This window comes from Schistocerca serialis, chromosome 6 (genome assembly GCF_023864345.2).
Source record: "Schistocerca serialis cubense isolate TAMUIC-IGC-003099 chromosome 6, iqSchSeri2.2, whole genome shotgun sequence".
Taxonomy (NCBI): Eukaryota; Metazoa; Arthropoda; class Insecta; order Orthoptera; family Acrididae; genus Schistocerca; species Schistocerca serialis.
Genome location: NC_064643.1, coordinates 684401751 through 684421261, shown reverse-complemented (window position 1 = coordinate 684421261; position 19511 = coordinate 684401751). Strand labels below are relative to the sequence as shown.

General features: G+C 39.7%; 1 protein-coding gene and 1 long non-coding RNA gene across 3 annotated transcripts in view; one reads left to right on the top strand and one right to left on the bottom strand.

The window, feature by feature from the left end:
• LOC126485116 (uncharacterized) overlaps nucleotides 1-15727 on the top strand; it is a 34453-nt gene extending 18726 nt beyond the window's left edge. For both annotated transcript variants that reach the window (XR_007587908.1, XR_007587907.1), the window contains exon 3: nucleotides 15268-15727. This is a non-coding gene — a long non-coding RNA (uncharacterized LOC126485116). The remainder of the gene's footprint in view (nucleotides 1-15267) is intronic.
• LOC126485115 (synaptic vesicle glycoprotein 2B-like) overlaps nucleotides 1-19511 on the bottom strand; it is a 299914-nt gene that overhangs the window by 99773 nt on the left and 180630 nt on the right. Inside the window, exons 6-8 of the mRNA XM_050108744.1 lie at nucleotides 16870-17114; nucleotides 13583-13761; nucleotides 4794-4959 (exon numbers count right to left, since the gene is read on the bottom strand). Coding sequence (XP_049964701.1) covers nucleotides 4794-4959; nucleotides 13583-13761; nucleotides 16870-17114 — 590 coding nt within the window. The remainder of the gene's footprint in view (nucleotides 1-4793; nucleotides 4960-13582; nucleotides 13762-16869; nucleotides 17115-19511) is intronic.

The window sequence follows — 19511 nt, the reverse complement described above, 5'->3', positions numbered from 1 at the left end:
CACGGGATCATGTTCTGGGGTAACTCATCAAACAGAGCAAAAGTTTTTAGCATGCAGAAGTATGTAATAAGAATAATTTGTGGTGCAAATTGAAGAACATCATGTAGAAACCTGTTCCAGGAACTTTGTATTCTAACCACTGCTTCTCAGTACATTTATTCTGTAATGAAATTTGTTGCAAGTAATACATCTCTATCTCCAACCAATAGCTCAACACATAGTATCAATACTAAGAATATGAACAATCTACAGTACATAAAGAGCTAAAATCAGTTACCTTGGTCCAAAAAGGGGTCCAGTATTCAGGAACACACAGTTTCAATAAATTGCCAGCAACCATTAAAAACTTGGTTTCAGATACAGCACAGTTTAAACATACGAGGTGTGGCTGGAAAAAAACCGGACTAGTACTGGTGGAACAATAAAACGAACGCAATAAGGCTGAAAGTCACGTGGCCTGTCACATGACTCTCGCTCCGCCTACTGCTCGAGTTTCATCTGCCTCCTGCACTCAGTCTGCCCGTGGCGTCTGTTTTAAGTAGTTGACGTTTTGTCTGTGCGTCGGAAAATGTTGAGTGTACAGAAAGAACAGCGTGTTAACATCAAATTTTGTTTCAAACTAGGAAAATCTGAAAGTGAAACGTTTGTAATGTTACAACAAGTGTACGGCGATGATTGTTTATCGCGAACACAAGTGTTTGAGTGGTTTAAACGATTTAAAGATGGCCGCGAAGACACCAGTGATGACACTCGCACTGGCAGACCATTGTCAGCAAAAACTGATGCAAACATTGAAAAAATCAGTAAACTTGTTCGACAAGATCGCCATTTAACAATCAGAGCAGTGTCTGAGTTAACAGGAGTTGACAAGGAAAGTGTTAGGCAGATTCTTCATGAAAGTTTCAACATGAACAAAGTGTGTTCAAAAATGGTTCCAAAGTGTCTCACAATTGAACAGAAGGAACGCCGAAGAATGATTTGTTCTGACATCCTGGAAAACATTGAAAGTGATCCCACCTTCTTACAAAATGTTATTACTTGCGATGAATCGTGGTTTTTTACTTATGATCCCGAAACTAAACGCCAATCGATGCATTGGAAAACTCCTGGTTCTCCACGACAAAAAAAAGCACGAATGTCAAAATCAAAATTCAAGGCAATGATGATTGTTTTTTTTTGACATCAAAGTGATTGTGCACATTGATTGGGTACCAGAGGGACAAACAGTGAATCAGCATTACTACATTAGCGTCCTGGCTACCCTACGTGAGTGAGTACGGAGAAAACGGAACGATTTGTGGAGAAAAAAGTCATGGATCCTTCACCAAGACAATGCCCCAGCTCACAGTGTGTTGTCAGTGAAGACGTTTTTGGCAAGTCAAGTCAGCTTTGAAAGGAACTAGATTTGAGACTGTTGAAGCAGTAAAAGAAAAGGCGACGGAAGTAATGTATGGACTTACCGAAAATGATCTGCAGCATTGCTATGAACAGTGGAAAATTCGTTTGGAGTGGTGTAGAGACCAAGGAGGAGAGTACATTGAAGGAGATAACATGAAATTGTAAATAATTGTAAATAAATGTTTTTTCCAGCATCAGTCCGGTTATTTTCTAGCCACACCTCGTAGTTTGAAAGACTTTTTGATAGGTAACTCCTTCTACCCTATAGATGAGTATCTTAACAGGAACTGTTAGACCAGCTTAAGTAAAATGTCCATTAGATTTTGGTTGTAATAACACTCGGACACAACAGTCAAGATTAGGTATTTTGTGTTTGATAATTGGACAGTGTATTAATCTTGTAAATATTAGCAGTTCCAGTTTACTGTAATGTATTCACCTATTTTAACAATCTCCTGACAAATGATCAGGGTAGTAATATTATATTCAAATGTTTTATGTCATTCTTTCTCACATGTTCCACACCAACAAGAATCGTCTCATTTTTGGGTCTATGGAACGAAAGCTGAATCTAATCTTATCTAATCTAATCTCATCAACTCAAAGGTTGGTTTGAAGAAAAAAAATGGTTCAAATGGCTCTGAGCACTATGGGACTCAACTGCTGTGGTCATAAGTCCCCTAGAACTTAGAACTACTTAAACCTAACTAACCTAAGGACAGCACACAACATCCAGCCATCACGAGGCAGAGAAAATCCCTGACCGCGCCGGGAATCGAACCAGGGAACCCGGGTGGTTTGAAGACTTCAGGGCTGTACTTGGCATTGTCCTATCATAGGTGATACACCTTTGCCTTCCTCAGAACATACAATGACTTACAAAATCAGTTATTAGAGATCTACAGTTTAATGTGGACTCTGATCCACAGTAAAAGTTGGCATTTTTCACATTAACAAACATTGCCAGAGGTGAATACATGCCCAAGACTTTTTAAATTATGACATCGGCCATTTGTTGTCAGACTTGAGTCCCAAGTCATGTGGTATCCATTGAATATTTACCATAGCTGTTACCCCACCATTTCAAATGCAAAGCCATTTTTAAAATTTTTGTTTATCTGTGCATAACTTGTATTATCAGTTTATCAAAGATCATCATCCGTCACAGTATCAGCATTTTATCTATTTGTAAGGCACTTGCTTTTGATTAAGAAGAATTTTTCTGTTCATGTAAATACGCTTTGTCCTTCAAAAGTTATCATTTTACTGATGAATTTGTCAAATGTGTACTAATATATGAACTGAAGCTGAATGCCACAACTTGAGGGGCAGTTGCAGCTTTTCTATTTATTATGTTAGACAATATTATGGAAAGGAAAGTTGCTACTCACCATATAGCAGAGATACTGAGTTGCAAATAGGCAGAACAAAAAGACTGTCACACATAAAGCTTTCGGCCAGTAAGGCCTTCGTCAAAAATAGACGACAGACACACATACACACACTCACACAAATGCAGCTCTCACACGCGACTGCAGTCTCAGACAACTGAAAACACACTGAGCAGCAGCACCAGTGCATGATGGGAATGGTGACTGGGTGGGGGTAAGGAGGAGGCTGGGGCGGGGAGGAGGAAGGATAGTATGGTAGGACTGGCAGACAGTGAAGTGCTGCAGGTTAGACGGAGAGCAGGGGAGAGGTTGGGGGGGGGGAGGGGGGGGGGGGAGGGAGAAGTAGTGGAAAAGGAGAGAAATAAAAAGACTGGGTGTGATGGTGGAATGATGGCTGTGTAGTGCTGGAATGGGACTATGGAGAGGCTGAATGGGTGAGGATAGTGACTACGAAAGGAGGATTGCGGGAATGTAGGATATATTGCAGGGAAAGTTCCCACCTGTGCAATTTGGAAAAGCTGGTGTTGGTAGGAAGGATCCCGATGCTCAGGCTGTGAAGCAGTCATTGAAAAGAAGAATGTTGTGTTGGGTGGCATGCTCAGCAGTGGGGTGGTCCACTTGTTTCCTGGCCACAGTTTTTTGGTGGCCATTCATGCAGAAAGACAGCTTGCTGGTTGTCATGCCCACATAGAATGCAGCACAGGGGTTGCAGCTTAGATTGTAGATCACATGCCTGGTTTCACAGGTAGCCCTGCCATTGATGGGATACATGATGTTTATGAATGGACTGGAGTAAGTGGTGGTAGGAGAATGTATAGAACAGGTCTTGCATTTAAATCTATTACAGGGGAATGAGCCATGAGGTAAGGGGTTGGGAGCAGGGGTTTTGTAAGGATGGACAAGTATATTGTGTAGGTTTGGTGGACAGCGGAATACCACTGTGGTAGGGGTGGGAAGGATAGTGTGACAACAGGGAATGCTCCTCTGTGGCCAGACAGTGGGACTTTGGGAGGTGGTGGGAGATTGGAATGATAAGGCATGGGAGATTAGTTTTTGTACAAGTTTGGGAGTATAATTATGGTCTGTGAAGACTTCAGTCTACCCTCAGTATATTTCAAGAGGGACCACTCATCACTGCAGATGTGACAACCAAGGGTGGCTAGGCTGTATGGAAGGGACTTCTTGGTATGGAATGGGTGGCAGCTTCTTTCCTTTTCTGCTAAACCCCGTTCCCTTCTCCTCCCTGCCCCAGCCTCCTCCTTACCCCCACCCAGTCATCACTCCCGTAATGCACTGGTGCTGCTGCTTGCAGTGTGCTTTCAATTGCCTGTGACTGTAGTCATGTGTGTGATTTGCATGTGCGTGTGCGTGTGTGTGTGTGTGTGTGTGTGTGTGTGTGTGTGTGTGTGTGTCCATCATCTATTTTTGATGAAGACCTTAGTGGGCGAAAGCTTTTTGTGTGACAGTCTGTTTGTTGTGCCTATCTGTGACTCAGCATCTCCACTATATGGTGAGTAGCAACTTTTCTTTTCATAATACTGTTACGTTCCATCCTGCGTTTTCCATTATTATGAAAGACACTAATTTTGGGCATTTGAAAACGTAAGCTGAGCATGACAAGTGCTTCTAACACATAACCTATATCTGTATTTAATGCTAATTACATTATTAATAAAATCTGCAGAAATAATTTATTGTAGCTCCATCTCTATATTAACATATACTGAGACATGTTCAGTATCCACATTCTACAATGTGATCCATGGAGCACCATGTGAAATAATGAATAAATGAATTCTGTTTGCTCTCTTTCCCAAATTTGATTTTAACATTATCTTTTTCCTTCTTCACAGTATTAAAAAAAGTATTTGTGACAGATATTGTCATTCAACTCAGAGTAGAAAAAAAAGGAAAAATGTGATCTTAATAGTGTTTTGTGAATTTATGTGACAAGATATAGAAGGACAGAAACATTCTTAATACTTCTCAGTTAGAACACATTACCACTCCACAAGATCCTGCATTTGCGTCTGTGTCTGCCACACCAGTGAAAGATATCATTTCACAAATTGACACAGATGCATTAGTTGTGTTTGTGTATTTTTGATACTCCTTGTATTCTTCAGCTGATGCAAACATCTGTGGTACCCAGTGACGTATAGTATTTGAACTGGAAATTAAATCAGACTATTACAAATCTGGAAACTGAATGACAGGCTGAGTTGACTTGTGTGTATTATACTAAAATAAAAAAGTTTGTGTATAATGTAAATTACATTTTTTGTGACTTTTGGCATTTCATTTTATAAAAAGGTAATACAGCTCACTTTTGTAGTCAATTCATAGTTTAACAATTACTTTTTTGTGATTATGATTTAGTTATTGTCAACTGAAACTCATGAAACAGTCCGTTGTTGCTTGATGGTGAACATAAAAAGATTATCATTGGTTAACAACTAATTATCTGTACTGTTATGTGAATAGCCATGCTAATAAAGCACCAGCAACTGCATTTATTTAAATATTAATTGTGTGTCTTAACCATAATCTCATTGTGCACTGCTCTTTGCCGGTTATTTTCACCTTCTCTGCTCCTCTCATATCTCCACTCCCCGCACCTGGCAGCATTGCCCTGCCACCATCTAGTCCCTGCATGCACCACCATGCATATTCCACCAGACAGTGCTAACTTCTTTACCACCATGTGTACCACGCTATCCTTTCTCCCTTCCCAACCCCATTTTGGATTGCTGTTTTCATTCAATGTGACAGTTTCATTCTGGCTGGAGCGGCCTAAGAGCAGTCATGTGAGGGGTGCTTGCTTGTGTGTGTTTTATTTTCTGAAGGATGCTTTGGTCAAAAGCTCAATGTGTATCAATCTTGTCATTGTGCCTGTCTGCAATTCAGTGCGTCACCTTTATGGTGAATAGCAGTCCATCTTTTTTATAATATTGTTGATAAATAAAACTGGTTGTTTAAATTTATTTAGACTTCATTATAAAAACTGCGGTCATGCATATTTGCATAGTTTGTCATAAATGGTAATACTGGAAATCATATGCTTCATGATAGCCAACATGGTGTTGTAGTTTATGTAACAACAACCAAGAATGGTTCTGCAAATGAAACAAGTGTTTTCTTTGACACTCAAAATGTCATCTTGTTAAACAATTGACAATACAGGAAGGAATAATGGCAGTAATATGAAAAAGATAGATTGCTACTCACCATACGGAGGAGATGTGGAGGTGCAGATGAGCACAACAAAAACACTATTATACATTTGAGCTTTCAGCCAAAATGCATTGACTAAAGTAGAAAACACATACATGACCACTGTCTCTGGCCACTGAGGCTGGACTGTGGACAGCAATTACGCCTCATAGGAAAACAGTCTGTGAGCTGAGTAGGATGTTGGGTGGGGAGGAGGAGGTATATTAGAGTAGGGGTGGGGGAATCTGTAATGCTGCTTAGGGAAGCATGTAGGGATATGGTGGGGACAGGGTATGACTGCTAGGGGCTATCGTGAGATTTGAGGTGCTAGGAGGGAGGTAGGAGTGGGGAGAGTGGGAACGGAAAAGGATAGATGTAGCAGATCCATTTTTGGAGTGGAAGCAGGGAAGGGTGTAGGTCACTGGAGAACAGGGAATAGCTGAGTGGAGATCTCCAGTGACTTATCTCTGCAGTCACATACCACCTCTGACATTCTCATTGTCTGGTCACAAAGGAATGCTCCCCTCATTACTCAGTACCTACCAGGATTGGAACAACTGAATCACATTCTCCATCCTCCTCACCTCTCCCACAGTGGTATTCTGCAGTTCTCTGAACCTACACAATATTATTGTCCATTCCTACTTCACTCTTACTCCCAAACCCTTTCCTCATGGCTCATATCCCTGTAATAGACTTAGATGCTAGACCTGTCCTGTACATCCTCCACTACCACGTACTCTAGTCCTGTCACAGGCATCTCCTATTCTATCAGAGACAGAGCTACCTTTAAAAGCAGACACCTGATATACAAGCTAAGATGCAACCACTGTGCTGCTTTCTACATGGGCACAACAACAAACAAGCTGTCTTCCATCATGTATGGCCAATGTATAACTGTGACCCAAAGACAACTGGACCACCCAATTGCTGTATAAGCTGCCCCTCATGATGTGCTCCACTTCAGTGACTGTGTCACAGCCTGCACCATCTGGATCCTTCCTACCAACAACAGTTTTTCTGAATTGTGTAGGCGGGAACTCTCCCTGCAACACATCCTTCAATCCCAAAACCCCTTGGCCTTGATCTTTGCTAGTCCCTGTCTTCCACCTACCTATCCCCTTCCCTGCTCCCATTTCAACACTACACACACCTTTATCCCACCAACACACCTACTAGTAATTTTCCCTTCTCTAATACTTTCCTTTTATGCTCCCCCCCTCCCCCACCCTTACAACCTCAAACCTGCCAACTGCATCCTGTCCTCATCACATCCCTAAACACTCCCCCAAGCAGCAGCACACTTTCCCCCACCTCTTGCCTGCTACCTCTCCCCCTCATCTTCCTCCTTACCCCTACCACCCAAAGACTGTTTTCCCATCAGGAGCAGTTGCTGTATGATGCAGTCTAGACTCAGCAGCCAAAGGCATTGGTCATGTGTTTGTGAGTTGTTCTGGTGTAAATCTGCATGTTTTCTGCATTACAGGCCTTTTGGCTGAAAGCTCAAATTTATAGCAGTCTTTGGTTGTGTCTGTCTGCAACTCAACATGTCCTCTATACAGTGAATAGCAATCTATCCATTTCATAATAAACATCAGATTTTGTTCTGTTTCTTTTGACAAATTGAAACTGCATAGAGCTGTTTTGTCTTATCAATTCAGTTTACATCAGTTGCTTTTGTCCTCTTTTTTATCTTCTGTTACTTAATATCACCAATTTTGTTGCACTCTACAAAGAGATACTTGTTGATCTGTTCCATTCAGTTCAAAGCTGGTAAACCATAACCATGTAGCGCTGCTGAAAGTGGTCATATATCAATTAATGTAGTATGCTTGAACAAGGGACGTACACCAGTTCAAATATTTATAATGGAATAAAAATTATTTCAAAATCTAGAGATACATCTGTTCCTTCACATAGGTAATTTATCTGTAAAACTCTAAAGATGCACAAGTTACTGAAGAGACAGTACCATACCATCTATTTGCAGGCAATTATGGCCAGCAGATTTACAATGGTCATAAATGAGACACTGTTTGGCAAAAAGTGAAGTATCTATTTGAAACAAAACATGTTAACACCTGCAATAATTACAGAGTCATATTCCCAAAACAAAAGTTTCTGTGTTTTTATGTATTCATCATCATAGTGCAAATGTGAAGTTTCAATGAATTGATTAAAACACAGCAGAAGGGAACAGTATACATACTTGACAAGGGCAACATGTGGATGTGCTAATTCAGTTTTGTTGTATCCACAATGCAGTAGTGCATTACAAAAAGCCAAAGTGGTTACATTATCCAGATCTTTGCTGTAAGCTGTTCTATATCAGTGTGTTTTTAATATTTTCATTGACACTCACATTTGCACACCATTAATGAATATAGGAAGAATGAGCAACTTTAATTTTAGAAAATATGACTCTGATAGTACTGAATGTGTTAACATGTATTGTTTCAAGCAGATGCTACTGTGCTTCTTTTCTCAAAGGCTTGCATAATCGCAATGCAAATGGTCCGATTTTGACAGGGAACCCTTAGTAGTTAATGAAACCATTTGTGGGTGCTATCCGTAAGCCCACAAGGATGAGGGATGAGTGCCATAAATGACACAGACACTCTGAGTATATTGTACAATACATAACCAATTTCTGGCATAGCTTATTACCTCTCGCGCACTGGCACTGTTTCCATGTACATTGATTATGAGGAATTTTCACAGGCACAACATCACTAGCAGAAACTGCAAGATCTGCTTAATGATCCCACAATGGACCTTTGCATCGAATCCAGGCTCATACCTTGTGTGACTCATCTAGTTTTCTGATGCATCATAGAACAGCACACACCCACTTGTCCCTCAGCATTTCTGCTGCTTTATCTTTGTGCAACATCACAACCTTGTTCATTCCGGAATGCAACTGTCCACATGCCTAATCACTGAGTGATTTGTTTGGGTGAACATCAGAGAGACTGTAAGTTGTGGACAAGAGGATGTATTCCCTGTCAACAAAGCAAAACCTAATGACACACCCAGCATCCTCTTGGCCACTTTGAAATACCAAAGCATCAGTTCAAGCATATGCACATCGGCCTCATAAGCCCACTGTCTCTGTCAGCTGGCTACTCCATTATATCCTTTTGGTCATTGGCCATGTGACACAATGGGAGGAAGAACCCCCGTTCGAGACATCACAGCCAAAAACTGTTGCAAAGGGCCTATACTCCATATGGTGAGAGAAGAGCTCTGACAGTTGACACAGCCTTGGCACATGCACATTGCGTATCCATGATGGCCAATCAGATCATGAGCTTTTGTTTACATTACCGTGGCAATGCCCCAGTGTTGCCGTAGTGCTGGGTGACCATTGCTTTTAGTCAGTTGCGCCATGTGCTATGTTCAGGTTTGTGTGTATACATGTGCATTCTGCTACTTCTGTGAGTTTCTTGCCATGTGTATAAGTGGAAAAGTGTGTACAAGTGTGTATTAGTGGAAAATGGCTGCCTGTAGTGCAGAGAAGAGGGCTTTTGGGAAAGGAGCTACGCTGAAATGCTAAGCATGCAAATTTATATACAGATTGCATGTTTACTATGAAAGGGAAAGGGACAATGGTTGCCCTTTGATATCAGTGAGCAAAGTGGTTCACAGAGTGGCAAAAGTATTGAACATCTCTACAGTGACAGTGAAGAGAGTCACAAATGATAAAGAGGCTGCCAATTCAACTGCAAGCCCTGTTACTGTCATGCCTGGAAAGTTAAGGAAGATATCATGTCCTGTGAATGAAACAGACAACTTTGACAAAAGGGCTATCAGGCAACAAATATATGTTTACTACAGCAGGAAGGAGTATCTGATACTTAAAATGTTGAAGGCATCACTATCGGACAGTGGTTTGTACACAGGCAGAACAACAAGTCTCTCCACTGTTTTGAAAAAATTGGGTTCCGTTGGAAAAAGTTCTCAGGATGAAAGGTATTAATGGAACGCGGAGACATTGTAGCATGGAGATGTCATTTCCTGCCCAAGTTGCTGGCAGTGAATCCGGAAAATGTAATGTGGACTGATGAAACATGGGTCAATGTGCGCCATGCATGTTCAGTCACATGGACAGACGACATGCGCCACAGAACTATGAGTGTGCCAAATGGTAAAGGAGGGGGAATATTATTGTTCATGCTGGCTCTATGAACGGTTTTGTGCCCGATATTTCAGTAAAAAAAAAAAAAACTGTCGACTACTACGATGAGATGAATGCAGGTATATTCCAAGACTGGTTCATTGCTCGTTTGCTACCAAATGTTGGTTCTGGCAGTGTTTTTGTAATCGACAATGTGCCGTACCATTCTGTGCATTTAAATAAGGCACCTACGGCTGCTGCAAGGAGAGGTGAAGTAGTCAGCTTGTTGAAAGATAATAAAATAGGTTCTCAACAGAATTGCGGAAAGTGGAACTTCTGGAGTTAGTGAAACAATACAAGCCACAGAAGATGCATTGTGTGATTGATCCATTAGTGGAGAACCACAGTCCAAAGTTATACATCTTCCATTGTACCATTGCCATTACAAAGCAATTGAATTCATCTGGGCTCAAATAAAAGCAGATGATGTAGAATGAAACAAAACCTGTATGTTGCGAGACATAGACAGGCTGCTAAATAAGGCTGTCACACGCATAACACCAGAAAATTGGAAGAATGTCGTGAAGCACGTATGGAAAGAAATTACAAGATCAAACATAGAAGAAGGTGTAAGAGAAGAATCTGCTCATAATATTGTAATTTCTTTATCAAATAATGAGGATAGCAGCAGTGGAGATATTGAAGACTATGTGGCCATGACGAGAGATGACCAATCAGATGACAATGATCTTGGGGTTCCTGTGCTCCCACACAAAAAATAGAAGTAATGTCCTTATTCGATATTTTACACATAACATTTGTGCAATTTGCTTTACCTTGTTAATGTTGAAAATCTGATTGTGTGTAATTTTTATTTGTGCTGGAACCGTAGTCATGGTAATTTTTTAAATGATGTTACCATTGTTTGATGGTAATAATTTTTATTTTATTGTTATACAATCCAGAGTTTGACCATAGATAATTTTCAAGTACAGTAACTTATTTATATGTCAAAAGATATCAGACTGGTTTGAAATACAGAGAAATCTGAACCATATAACAATAAAATAAAAATTGTTGCAGTCAAAATCATTAAAGAAAATATTTATGTGTGTGTTTGTGTAAGGTGACAAACACCAGTGGCGCATGCAAAAAAATATTCCACGAAGGAACACACTGGTCAGCAGAATGCTGTTCGTCAGAAATGCTGCAGTGAATGACATGGCATTGGTAGGTTTTGAAGGAGCCAAGTGTTGCCACGGGCCGAAGGGTGGGCTGGGAAGGCCTGTCAACCCACTCCCCCACCACTGGCTTGCTGCCCATCCGTGCTGAATGCTGGCAACTGCCCTACCAGCTGTCGGAGCTCTTCTCTTGATGTACGGAGTATAGTGTCTACTCGGGTCATCTGTCAGAATGAACCAGGGTGGACAGTTTGAATCAAACTTAGCCTCAAACTTTGCAGCTTATGCGGCATCATTCGTTTCAGAAAAATGGGCGTATCATCCACAGAGTAATGAGCTCATTGAGAGAAGGCACTGTACCCTCAAGGTAGCCCTAAAGTGCTATGGAGGTCAGTGGACTGACACTCTCCTCTGGATACCTCTAGGTGTGCACACAGCTCACAAATGTGACCCGGATGCCTCACTTGCTGAGCTGCTGTGCTGTTAGCCACAGCTCCTCCTGTGCAATTTCTCTTTACATTGATCTTCCCCCATCACATCTTCTCTACCCTCCCTCATCAACTGAATGAAAAAGTTGGGGGCGACTCCAAATACCTCTCCCTTTCCCTCATTCTATGCTGAAAATCTTGCTCTTTAAAAGATCTTGCGTACTACAGATTCGTCACACTTCGAGACAAAATTATATGTGCGACCATTCACCGGCTTTATCCTAGCCCCATAAAGTGCTTCGTCATGGAACTCACACATTTGATATCTTGCTGGCTGGCAAGCCTGTCACTGTCTCTCTCAACAGACTCAAACCAGCTCGGACACCCTGCAACGATCTTGTGGTTACTGATCCCTCACCGCTTACTGAGTTCTTGCCTAACACATACTTCTCTTCTTTGGATGCATCTACCCCTTTCAGTGTGTGCCTGGATGTGCAATTTTTCCACCCTGAGGATATTCTGTTGCTGGTGCTAACCTAACAGTCGAAGGGAAGCAGGCAGGCTGCGAGGTTTCAAGTGACAATGAGAACACTACTTTTCTGAGACATTTCCACTGCCTACAGGCATCGATACCTTGACCCTCTCTGTTCATTTCAGCAGTGACAGCCATCTCACTGTCACTGTCACACTTTCCACCCCAGGCCCTGAGTTTGCCTAGATGCTGCCTGGCTCCAACGTGCGCCCTGCTGTGCCCTCATTCCCACCGCCCACCATGCTTTCTCGCATGGGCTGCACCATTTGCATTGCTGTACACCAGCATGATTATGAAATATATGCCTTATGGTGTACATCCAGTACTTGAGGCAATCCGCACCACCTCCCCTAGCTGTCAGCTCACCACCGGGCTCCACACAACTGGGTTGGGGGAGGGGGGGCAGGGCAGCTCTGTTGGGACAGCAATATCGCTAAACAGTGAGAACTATGACGGAGACTCTCTCTAACTTGGCAGTGTGGTTTTGGACATTTGGTTATTGTAGTCTGCTGACATATACTGTTATATGTATTGTGTTTTTCTTACCCTGTCATCATTATGTAACAGAGTTCCACAAAGTCCACAATGATGTAGAACTACTGAAACGTGTCATAACAGATGACAAAACATGGGTGTATGGGTGTGATGTGATACTAAGGCTCAAATCATATTAGTGGAAGCATTCTGGATTGATAAGACCAAAGAAAGCTCACCAGGTGTGTGAGTAGGGAGGTTGTGCATACTGTTTTCTCCAGTTTCAACAGCATAGTGAATCATGAGTTCCTGCCAAAAAGGGAAATGATCAATACTACCTACATGGCCAACACCATCTGTGGGAAGCAATTTAAAATAAATAAATAAACACGGCCAGACTCATGGCAAAACAGTTCATGGCTTTTGCTCCACAAGACTCTTGCTCACATTTCATTTCTTGTTTACAAATTTGTAGCAAAAAACTACACTGTAATAATGTCCTAGCCTGCATATACACCAGATATGGACCTGTGTGAAGGAAATGAAAATTGATGATACCCTCATATATTGCCTGTGTCTGTCTGAATGTTTGTTAGAGCACTATGTAAATATTTGAAGTAAATTGGTCAAGAGCTTTTCAAGAATTTTTCTAACAATATTTCGCTACACTATATAATTTTCAACAGATGATGCTCCAGAAGGAATATTCAAGCAACATTTTGTCAAAATTTTGAAGCAATCAATGAAGATCTATGGAGATTTAAGATTTTGAACAAAAACATTTAAATTTTTAGTTATATAGAATCTAACATTATGAGCATGTCTAAAATAGTTTTGTTATTATTTACCTAAGCAGAGCACCATAATTAAGAATCATAATCATAATTGTTCTATTTCGCAGTGGCTTTAACAAAAGTAATTTTGCATCTTTCAAGGCAAATCTTAGTAATGAACAGGCGCTCTTTCTGCTCTCATTGGTTGTTAATGGATCAGGTACTGCTTGAACTTCTTCCTTCAACTTCTTAACCTGGAAAAATTATTTCAAATAATTAGAAATTTGTAACTACATAAATATGAATAACAACTGCTTAAACACAAGTGGTTGATAAGAATATGAAGCAAGAGCTTCCACAAAAGTTTGCTTAAAGATAAAGAGAAAAGAGAGAAATAGATTCAAAGAAAAGTGTCAGAAATTAACGTTTCCCAAGCATTCTTCCCGCCAAAGAATAAGCAAATAATCACTAACAAGAAGATAATATCTTTATTCATCTTTAGTTGCCATTAACCATTAACATAACGGAATACGCTTTATGTCTTATACCTAATACTGATATGTTCAGTTCTATACATAATTACAGACATTAACCATACACACTTAAGTTTTAACACATGCTTTGTATATTTTATTACATGCCCAATCTCTGATATTTATACTTAATTATATACACAATTACAAGCATTTATATTGAATTACCTACACAACTACAAACACTTAGCCACATATTTTAAATTTTAACATATGTTCACATCTTCTTCATCAAAAAATTCTGTTACATTATGAAATGGATTTTCAGGCAGCCAGCTGGACAGTTTTCTTTGAAATAATTTGTTAAAGATTATTAGGGAGCTGACAATGGGTGACTGGGCTGTTTTTACTAGTCTGTCTCTCAGAATATCCATTTTAATTTTTTGTTCTGGTGTTGTGTTGGTGCATATCTCCTCTTATATGAAATTCTTTGATATTTGCTTTAATTTACAGTGATGAGACATGGTAGAGATGATATACGCAAATTATTACAAATCAGTAGTTTGCTATTGCAAAGACCAGTGAGATATGAGGAGGGGGAGAGAGGAGAGGGAGAGAACCAGCTATTTTTTATGGTAGAAACAGCCATAGATTCAAAGGTAAAGAAACAAGGAGGTTTCACACAGAACATGTTACATGAGCATGGTACTGTCCAGTGATTCACGTATTACAGTCTATAGATCTCCATCGTAAAATTTTCAAAATTTCTTGAAAGATTAAAGTATTTATTTATTCATTTATTTATCCAATAAAATCCTTTATACATAATGTATGACAGCTGTTGGATAATATTTTAGAGTGTAGTAACATAAGAGACTAATTCTAGTTCGTTGCCCATATAATCAGACACAATGTAAAAACAATTGTTTATTAAAGGATTTGACAGAGTATTTGAGTGTGTTTACTTGAATGGTGCTCTTCATAATTTCTGACAGGTTACTTTATAATACTACACCTGAATAATAAGTATCCTTTTAACACAGAGGTGTGCTGGAACGCTTTACATGAACACTTTTTCTTAACCTAATATGTTGCTCAGTGTTTGGGATAAAGACAGTCTCCTTCTTCATCGTTCTCTTCTTTACAAGTAGTACAATTTCTAAAGTATAAATGCAGGGAAGAGGAAGAAAATTTAAGTCTCTAAAAAAAAGTTTACTTGAAATACTATTGTTTGCTGTTTTTAATATTCTAATTATTCTCTTTTGCTTGCTTCCTGAATGTTGTTAGGGCATGAGGAGGAATTGCTCCACAAGAAAGCCATCATATCTTAATAGCAAATGTATCTGAGAAAAATACACAGTTTTTACAAAAACAACTAGAGTGGCCAGCATGTTCTCCAGAAATGAACCCTATCAAACATGCCTGGGATGGATTGAAAAGGGCTGTTTATGGACGACGTGACCCACCAACCACTCTGAGGGATCTATGCTGAATCACTGTTGAGGAGTGGGACAATTTGGACCAACAGTGCCTTGATGAAATTGTGGATAGTATGCCACGACGAATACAGGTATGCATCAATGCAAGAGGATGTGCTACTGGGTATTAGAGGTACTGGTGTGTACAGTAATCTAGACCACCACCTCTGAAGGTCTCGCTGTATGGTGGAACAACATGCAATGTGTGGTTTTCATGAGCAATAAAAAGGGCAGAAATGATGTATATAATGATCTCTATTCCAATTTTGTATACAGGTTTTGGAACTCTTGGAACCAAAGTGATGCAAAACTTTTTTGATGTGTGTATTTGTATGTGTAACATTTTGTTTGCAAATAGTTCCTGTTATTACTCATAAATAACATTAAATCACTAAATGGAAAATAAATGCAACAATTCCAATGTTTATTAAGGTACTGCTGTGGAATATTTCGTTATTATATCCACATAAAACCATAGTTATCATTTCTACGAGTATATCCTTTTTTGGCCTTAGCTGCATTGCTCCACAAGATTACTCCCAAATTTTTTTATAGAGTACCTGTATCTATTTACTTCATTCCTCTTGTTCAAGTAATATTTGAAATATCTCAAGAAAACATTACTATTCTCTACAATGAAAACTTCAGATTGGGATATCAACAATATTAGGAAAAAGACAGACTGCTACTCTCCATAAAGATGACATGTTGAGTTGCAGACATGCACAACAGAAAGATTGTTACACATTTAGCTTTTGGCCAAAGCCTTCTTCAGAAATGAAAATACACACACACATACACTGATAGAAGCAAGCTCATCTCGTGCATGCATGATTGCCACCTCTGGTATTCCTGTCCGAGCTACCAGAGATGGTATTCATGTGTGCATGAGGGTGCTTGCTTATATGAATGTGTGTGGTGTGTGGTGTGTGGTGTGTGTGTGTGTGTGTGTGTGTGTGTGTGTGTGTATTTATTTTCTTTTCTGAAGAAGGCTTTGGCCAAAAGCTAACTGTGTAACAATCTTTTCATTGTGGCTGTCTGCAACTCAACATATATTCTTTGAAAGAAAACAGCCCTCGGTCACTATTTTTAATGAAGGCTTTGGCCAAAAGCTAACTGTGTAACAGGCTTTTCATTGTGGCTGTCCGCAACTCAACATATATTCTTTACAGTGAGTAACAAACTATCCTTTTCATAATTCGTTAAAAATAGTGACCGAGGGCTGTTTTCTTTCAATTGTAACTATTCATGGTTTCTGAACGTGCAGCCATGTACAAAAGTTTGTTGTCTTCAATAGTTTTTTTGAAATGCAGATCTGAAACTTACTGACAGATATTTTGACAAGGGGTGGGTTTAAAACATTTTGAATTTACTATTCTACTTTCATATGAGTAAAAGGCAGCATACATACTGGATATGTCTCTGGTTCCTTTCCAGTGTTGTGTTTGTATACAGTTTTAAAAGCTTGCAATGCTTCCTCTGATCGACCTTTTGTCATAAGAAACTTTGGAGCTTCAGGACATAGGTAAATGAGGAATGCTGCTAAAAAGCTTGACAATGCACCCACAGTCACAAACATTCTCCAGGAGTTGTATGTAATGTAGCCATCAAAAAATGTCACAGACCAGGGTAGAGGAATTATGAGCCATGCAACAGCTGTTGAGAAAAAAATATTTACTTTTATTTAAAAAGTATAAAGTGAGATAAAAAGTGAGTTTTGAACAATCACTGAGCCTCTATATTGTATGAGGATAATACACATATTTTTCTTGCTATAGAAATTGACTGCTGAAGCATATTGTGAAATGAGAGAAAATACTCCATCTTGAAATAATCTTTTTTGGCCTGGAATTTTTACTTAACATCTTTAGGCATAACATGGGCCTTATTGAGAGATTTATGTACAAATACTTATGTAATACAATACATTTCTAAAACATTTATGATATATCAGTTATTTTTCTGTCCCAGTTGTACATTTTTTATACAGTATAACTAGTTCTACATTTACGTATGTTCTCTGCAAGTCACCATATGGTGCATGGCAGAGGGTGTTTTGTAACATATTAGTAATTTCCTCTCCTGTTCCACTTTTAAATAGAGTGAGGGGAAAAAGACTGCCTATATACTTCTGTATTAGCCCTAATTTCTAATTTATTGTCTTTGTGATATGCAAAATTTACATTTGTGGTGGTAGAATTGTTTTTCAGTTAGCTTCAAATGCTGGTTCTGTCAAATTTGCAATAATTTTTTGTGAAAAGAATGTCATCTTCCATACTGTCACTCTGATTTCAGTTCATGAAGCTTCTCTGTAATATTTCTTGTGTTGACTGAACCTACTGTCAACAACTACAGCAGCCTACCTCTGAATTACTTCAATGTATCGCTTTAACCTGCCCTGGTGTGGGACCCAAACACTCAAGCAGTTCTCAAGAATGAGTTCTACATGTGGCCTCCTGTATAGATGAGTGGCACTTTTCTAAAATTCTTCCAATAAACCAAAGTTGACCAGTCACCTTCTCTACTGCAATGCCTATATGCTCATTCCATTTCAAGTCACTTTGCAGAATTACACCTAGAAACTTAATCAATATGACTATGTCAAGCAGCACACTACCCATGCTATACTCAAACATTACGGGTTTGTTTCTCCAACTCATCCGATTTAACTGCCATTTTTCTACAAGTAAAGCAAGCTGCCTTTCATCACACCACCCTCCTGTATAGATGAGTGACACTTTTCTAAAATTCTTCCAATAAACCAAAGTTGACCAGTCACCTTCTCTACTGCAATGCCTATATGCTCATTCCATTTCAAGTCACTTTGCAGCATTACACCTAGAAACTTAATCAATATGACTATGTCAAGCAGCACACTACCCATGCTATACTCAAACATTACGGGTTTGTTTCTCCAACTCATCCGATTTAACTGCCATTTTTCTACAAGTAAAGCAAGCTGCCTTTCATCACACCACCCTCCTGTATAGATGAGTGACACTTTTCTAAAATTCTCCCAGTAAACCAAAGTTGACCAGTCACCTTCTCTACTGCAATGCTTATATGCTCCTTCCATTTCAAGTCACTTTGCAGCATTACACCTAGAAACTTAATCAATATGACTGTGTCAAGCACCACAGTTCCCATGCTATACTCAAACATTACGGGTTCATTTCTCCAACTCATCTGATTTAACTACTATTTTTCTACAATTAAAGCAAGCTGCCCTTCATCACACCAACTATAAATTTTGTCTAAAATATCTTGTATCCAGCTACAGTTACTCAATGTTGACACATTCCTATACACCACAGTGCCATTTGTAAATGGCCACAGATTGCTGCTCACCCTGTCTGTCAGATGATTTATGCACATTGAGAATAAAGTAGCCCTCTCGCACTTCCCTGGGGCACCCCTGATGATACCACAGCCTCTGGTGGACAATTTCCATTGAGGGCAATATACTGGGTTCTTTTACATAAGAGGTCCTAGAGGCACTCATACATCTGGGAACATAATCTTTGTGCTCCAACCTACACTAACAGTCTGCAGTTTCCAGAAATCTAGAAATATGAAATCTGCCTGTTGCCCTCCATTCGTGGTTCACGGGATATCTTGTGAGGAAAGAGCAAGCTGAGTTTTGCATGAATGATACTTCCTAAACCCATGCAGATGTGTTGACGAAAGGTTCTCTACCTCAAGCAAATTTCATGTATTCAAACTCAGAATAAGTTCAAGAATTCTGCAGCAAACTGACGCTAAGGATATCAGTCTGTAATTTTGTGAGTCTGTTCGTTCACTCTTATTATATATAGGAGTCGTCTGCACTTTTTTCCACTCATAGGGACTTCACACTGGATGATAGATTCACGACAGATGCAATCTGAGTAAGAGGCCAATGTCACAGAGTCCTCTCTGTAAAACTGAATCATGATTCTATCCAGGTTTTGTGACTTACTTGTTTGCAGCTCTTTCAGTTCCTCTCCTCACCAGGGAAGTCTATTAATGTGCCCTCCATACAGGGGTCTGTGTGACAGTCAAATGATGGTATGT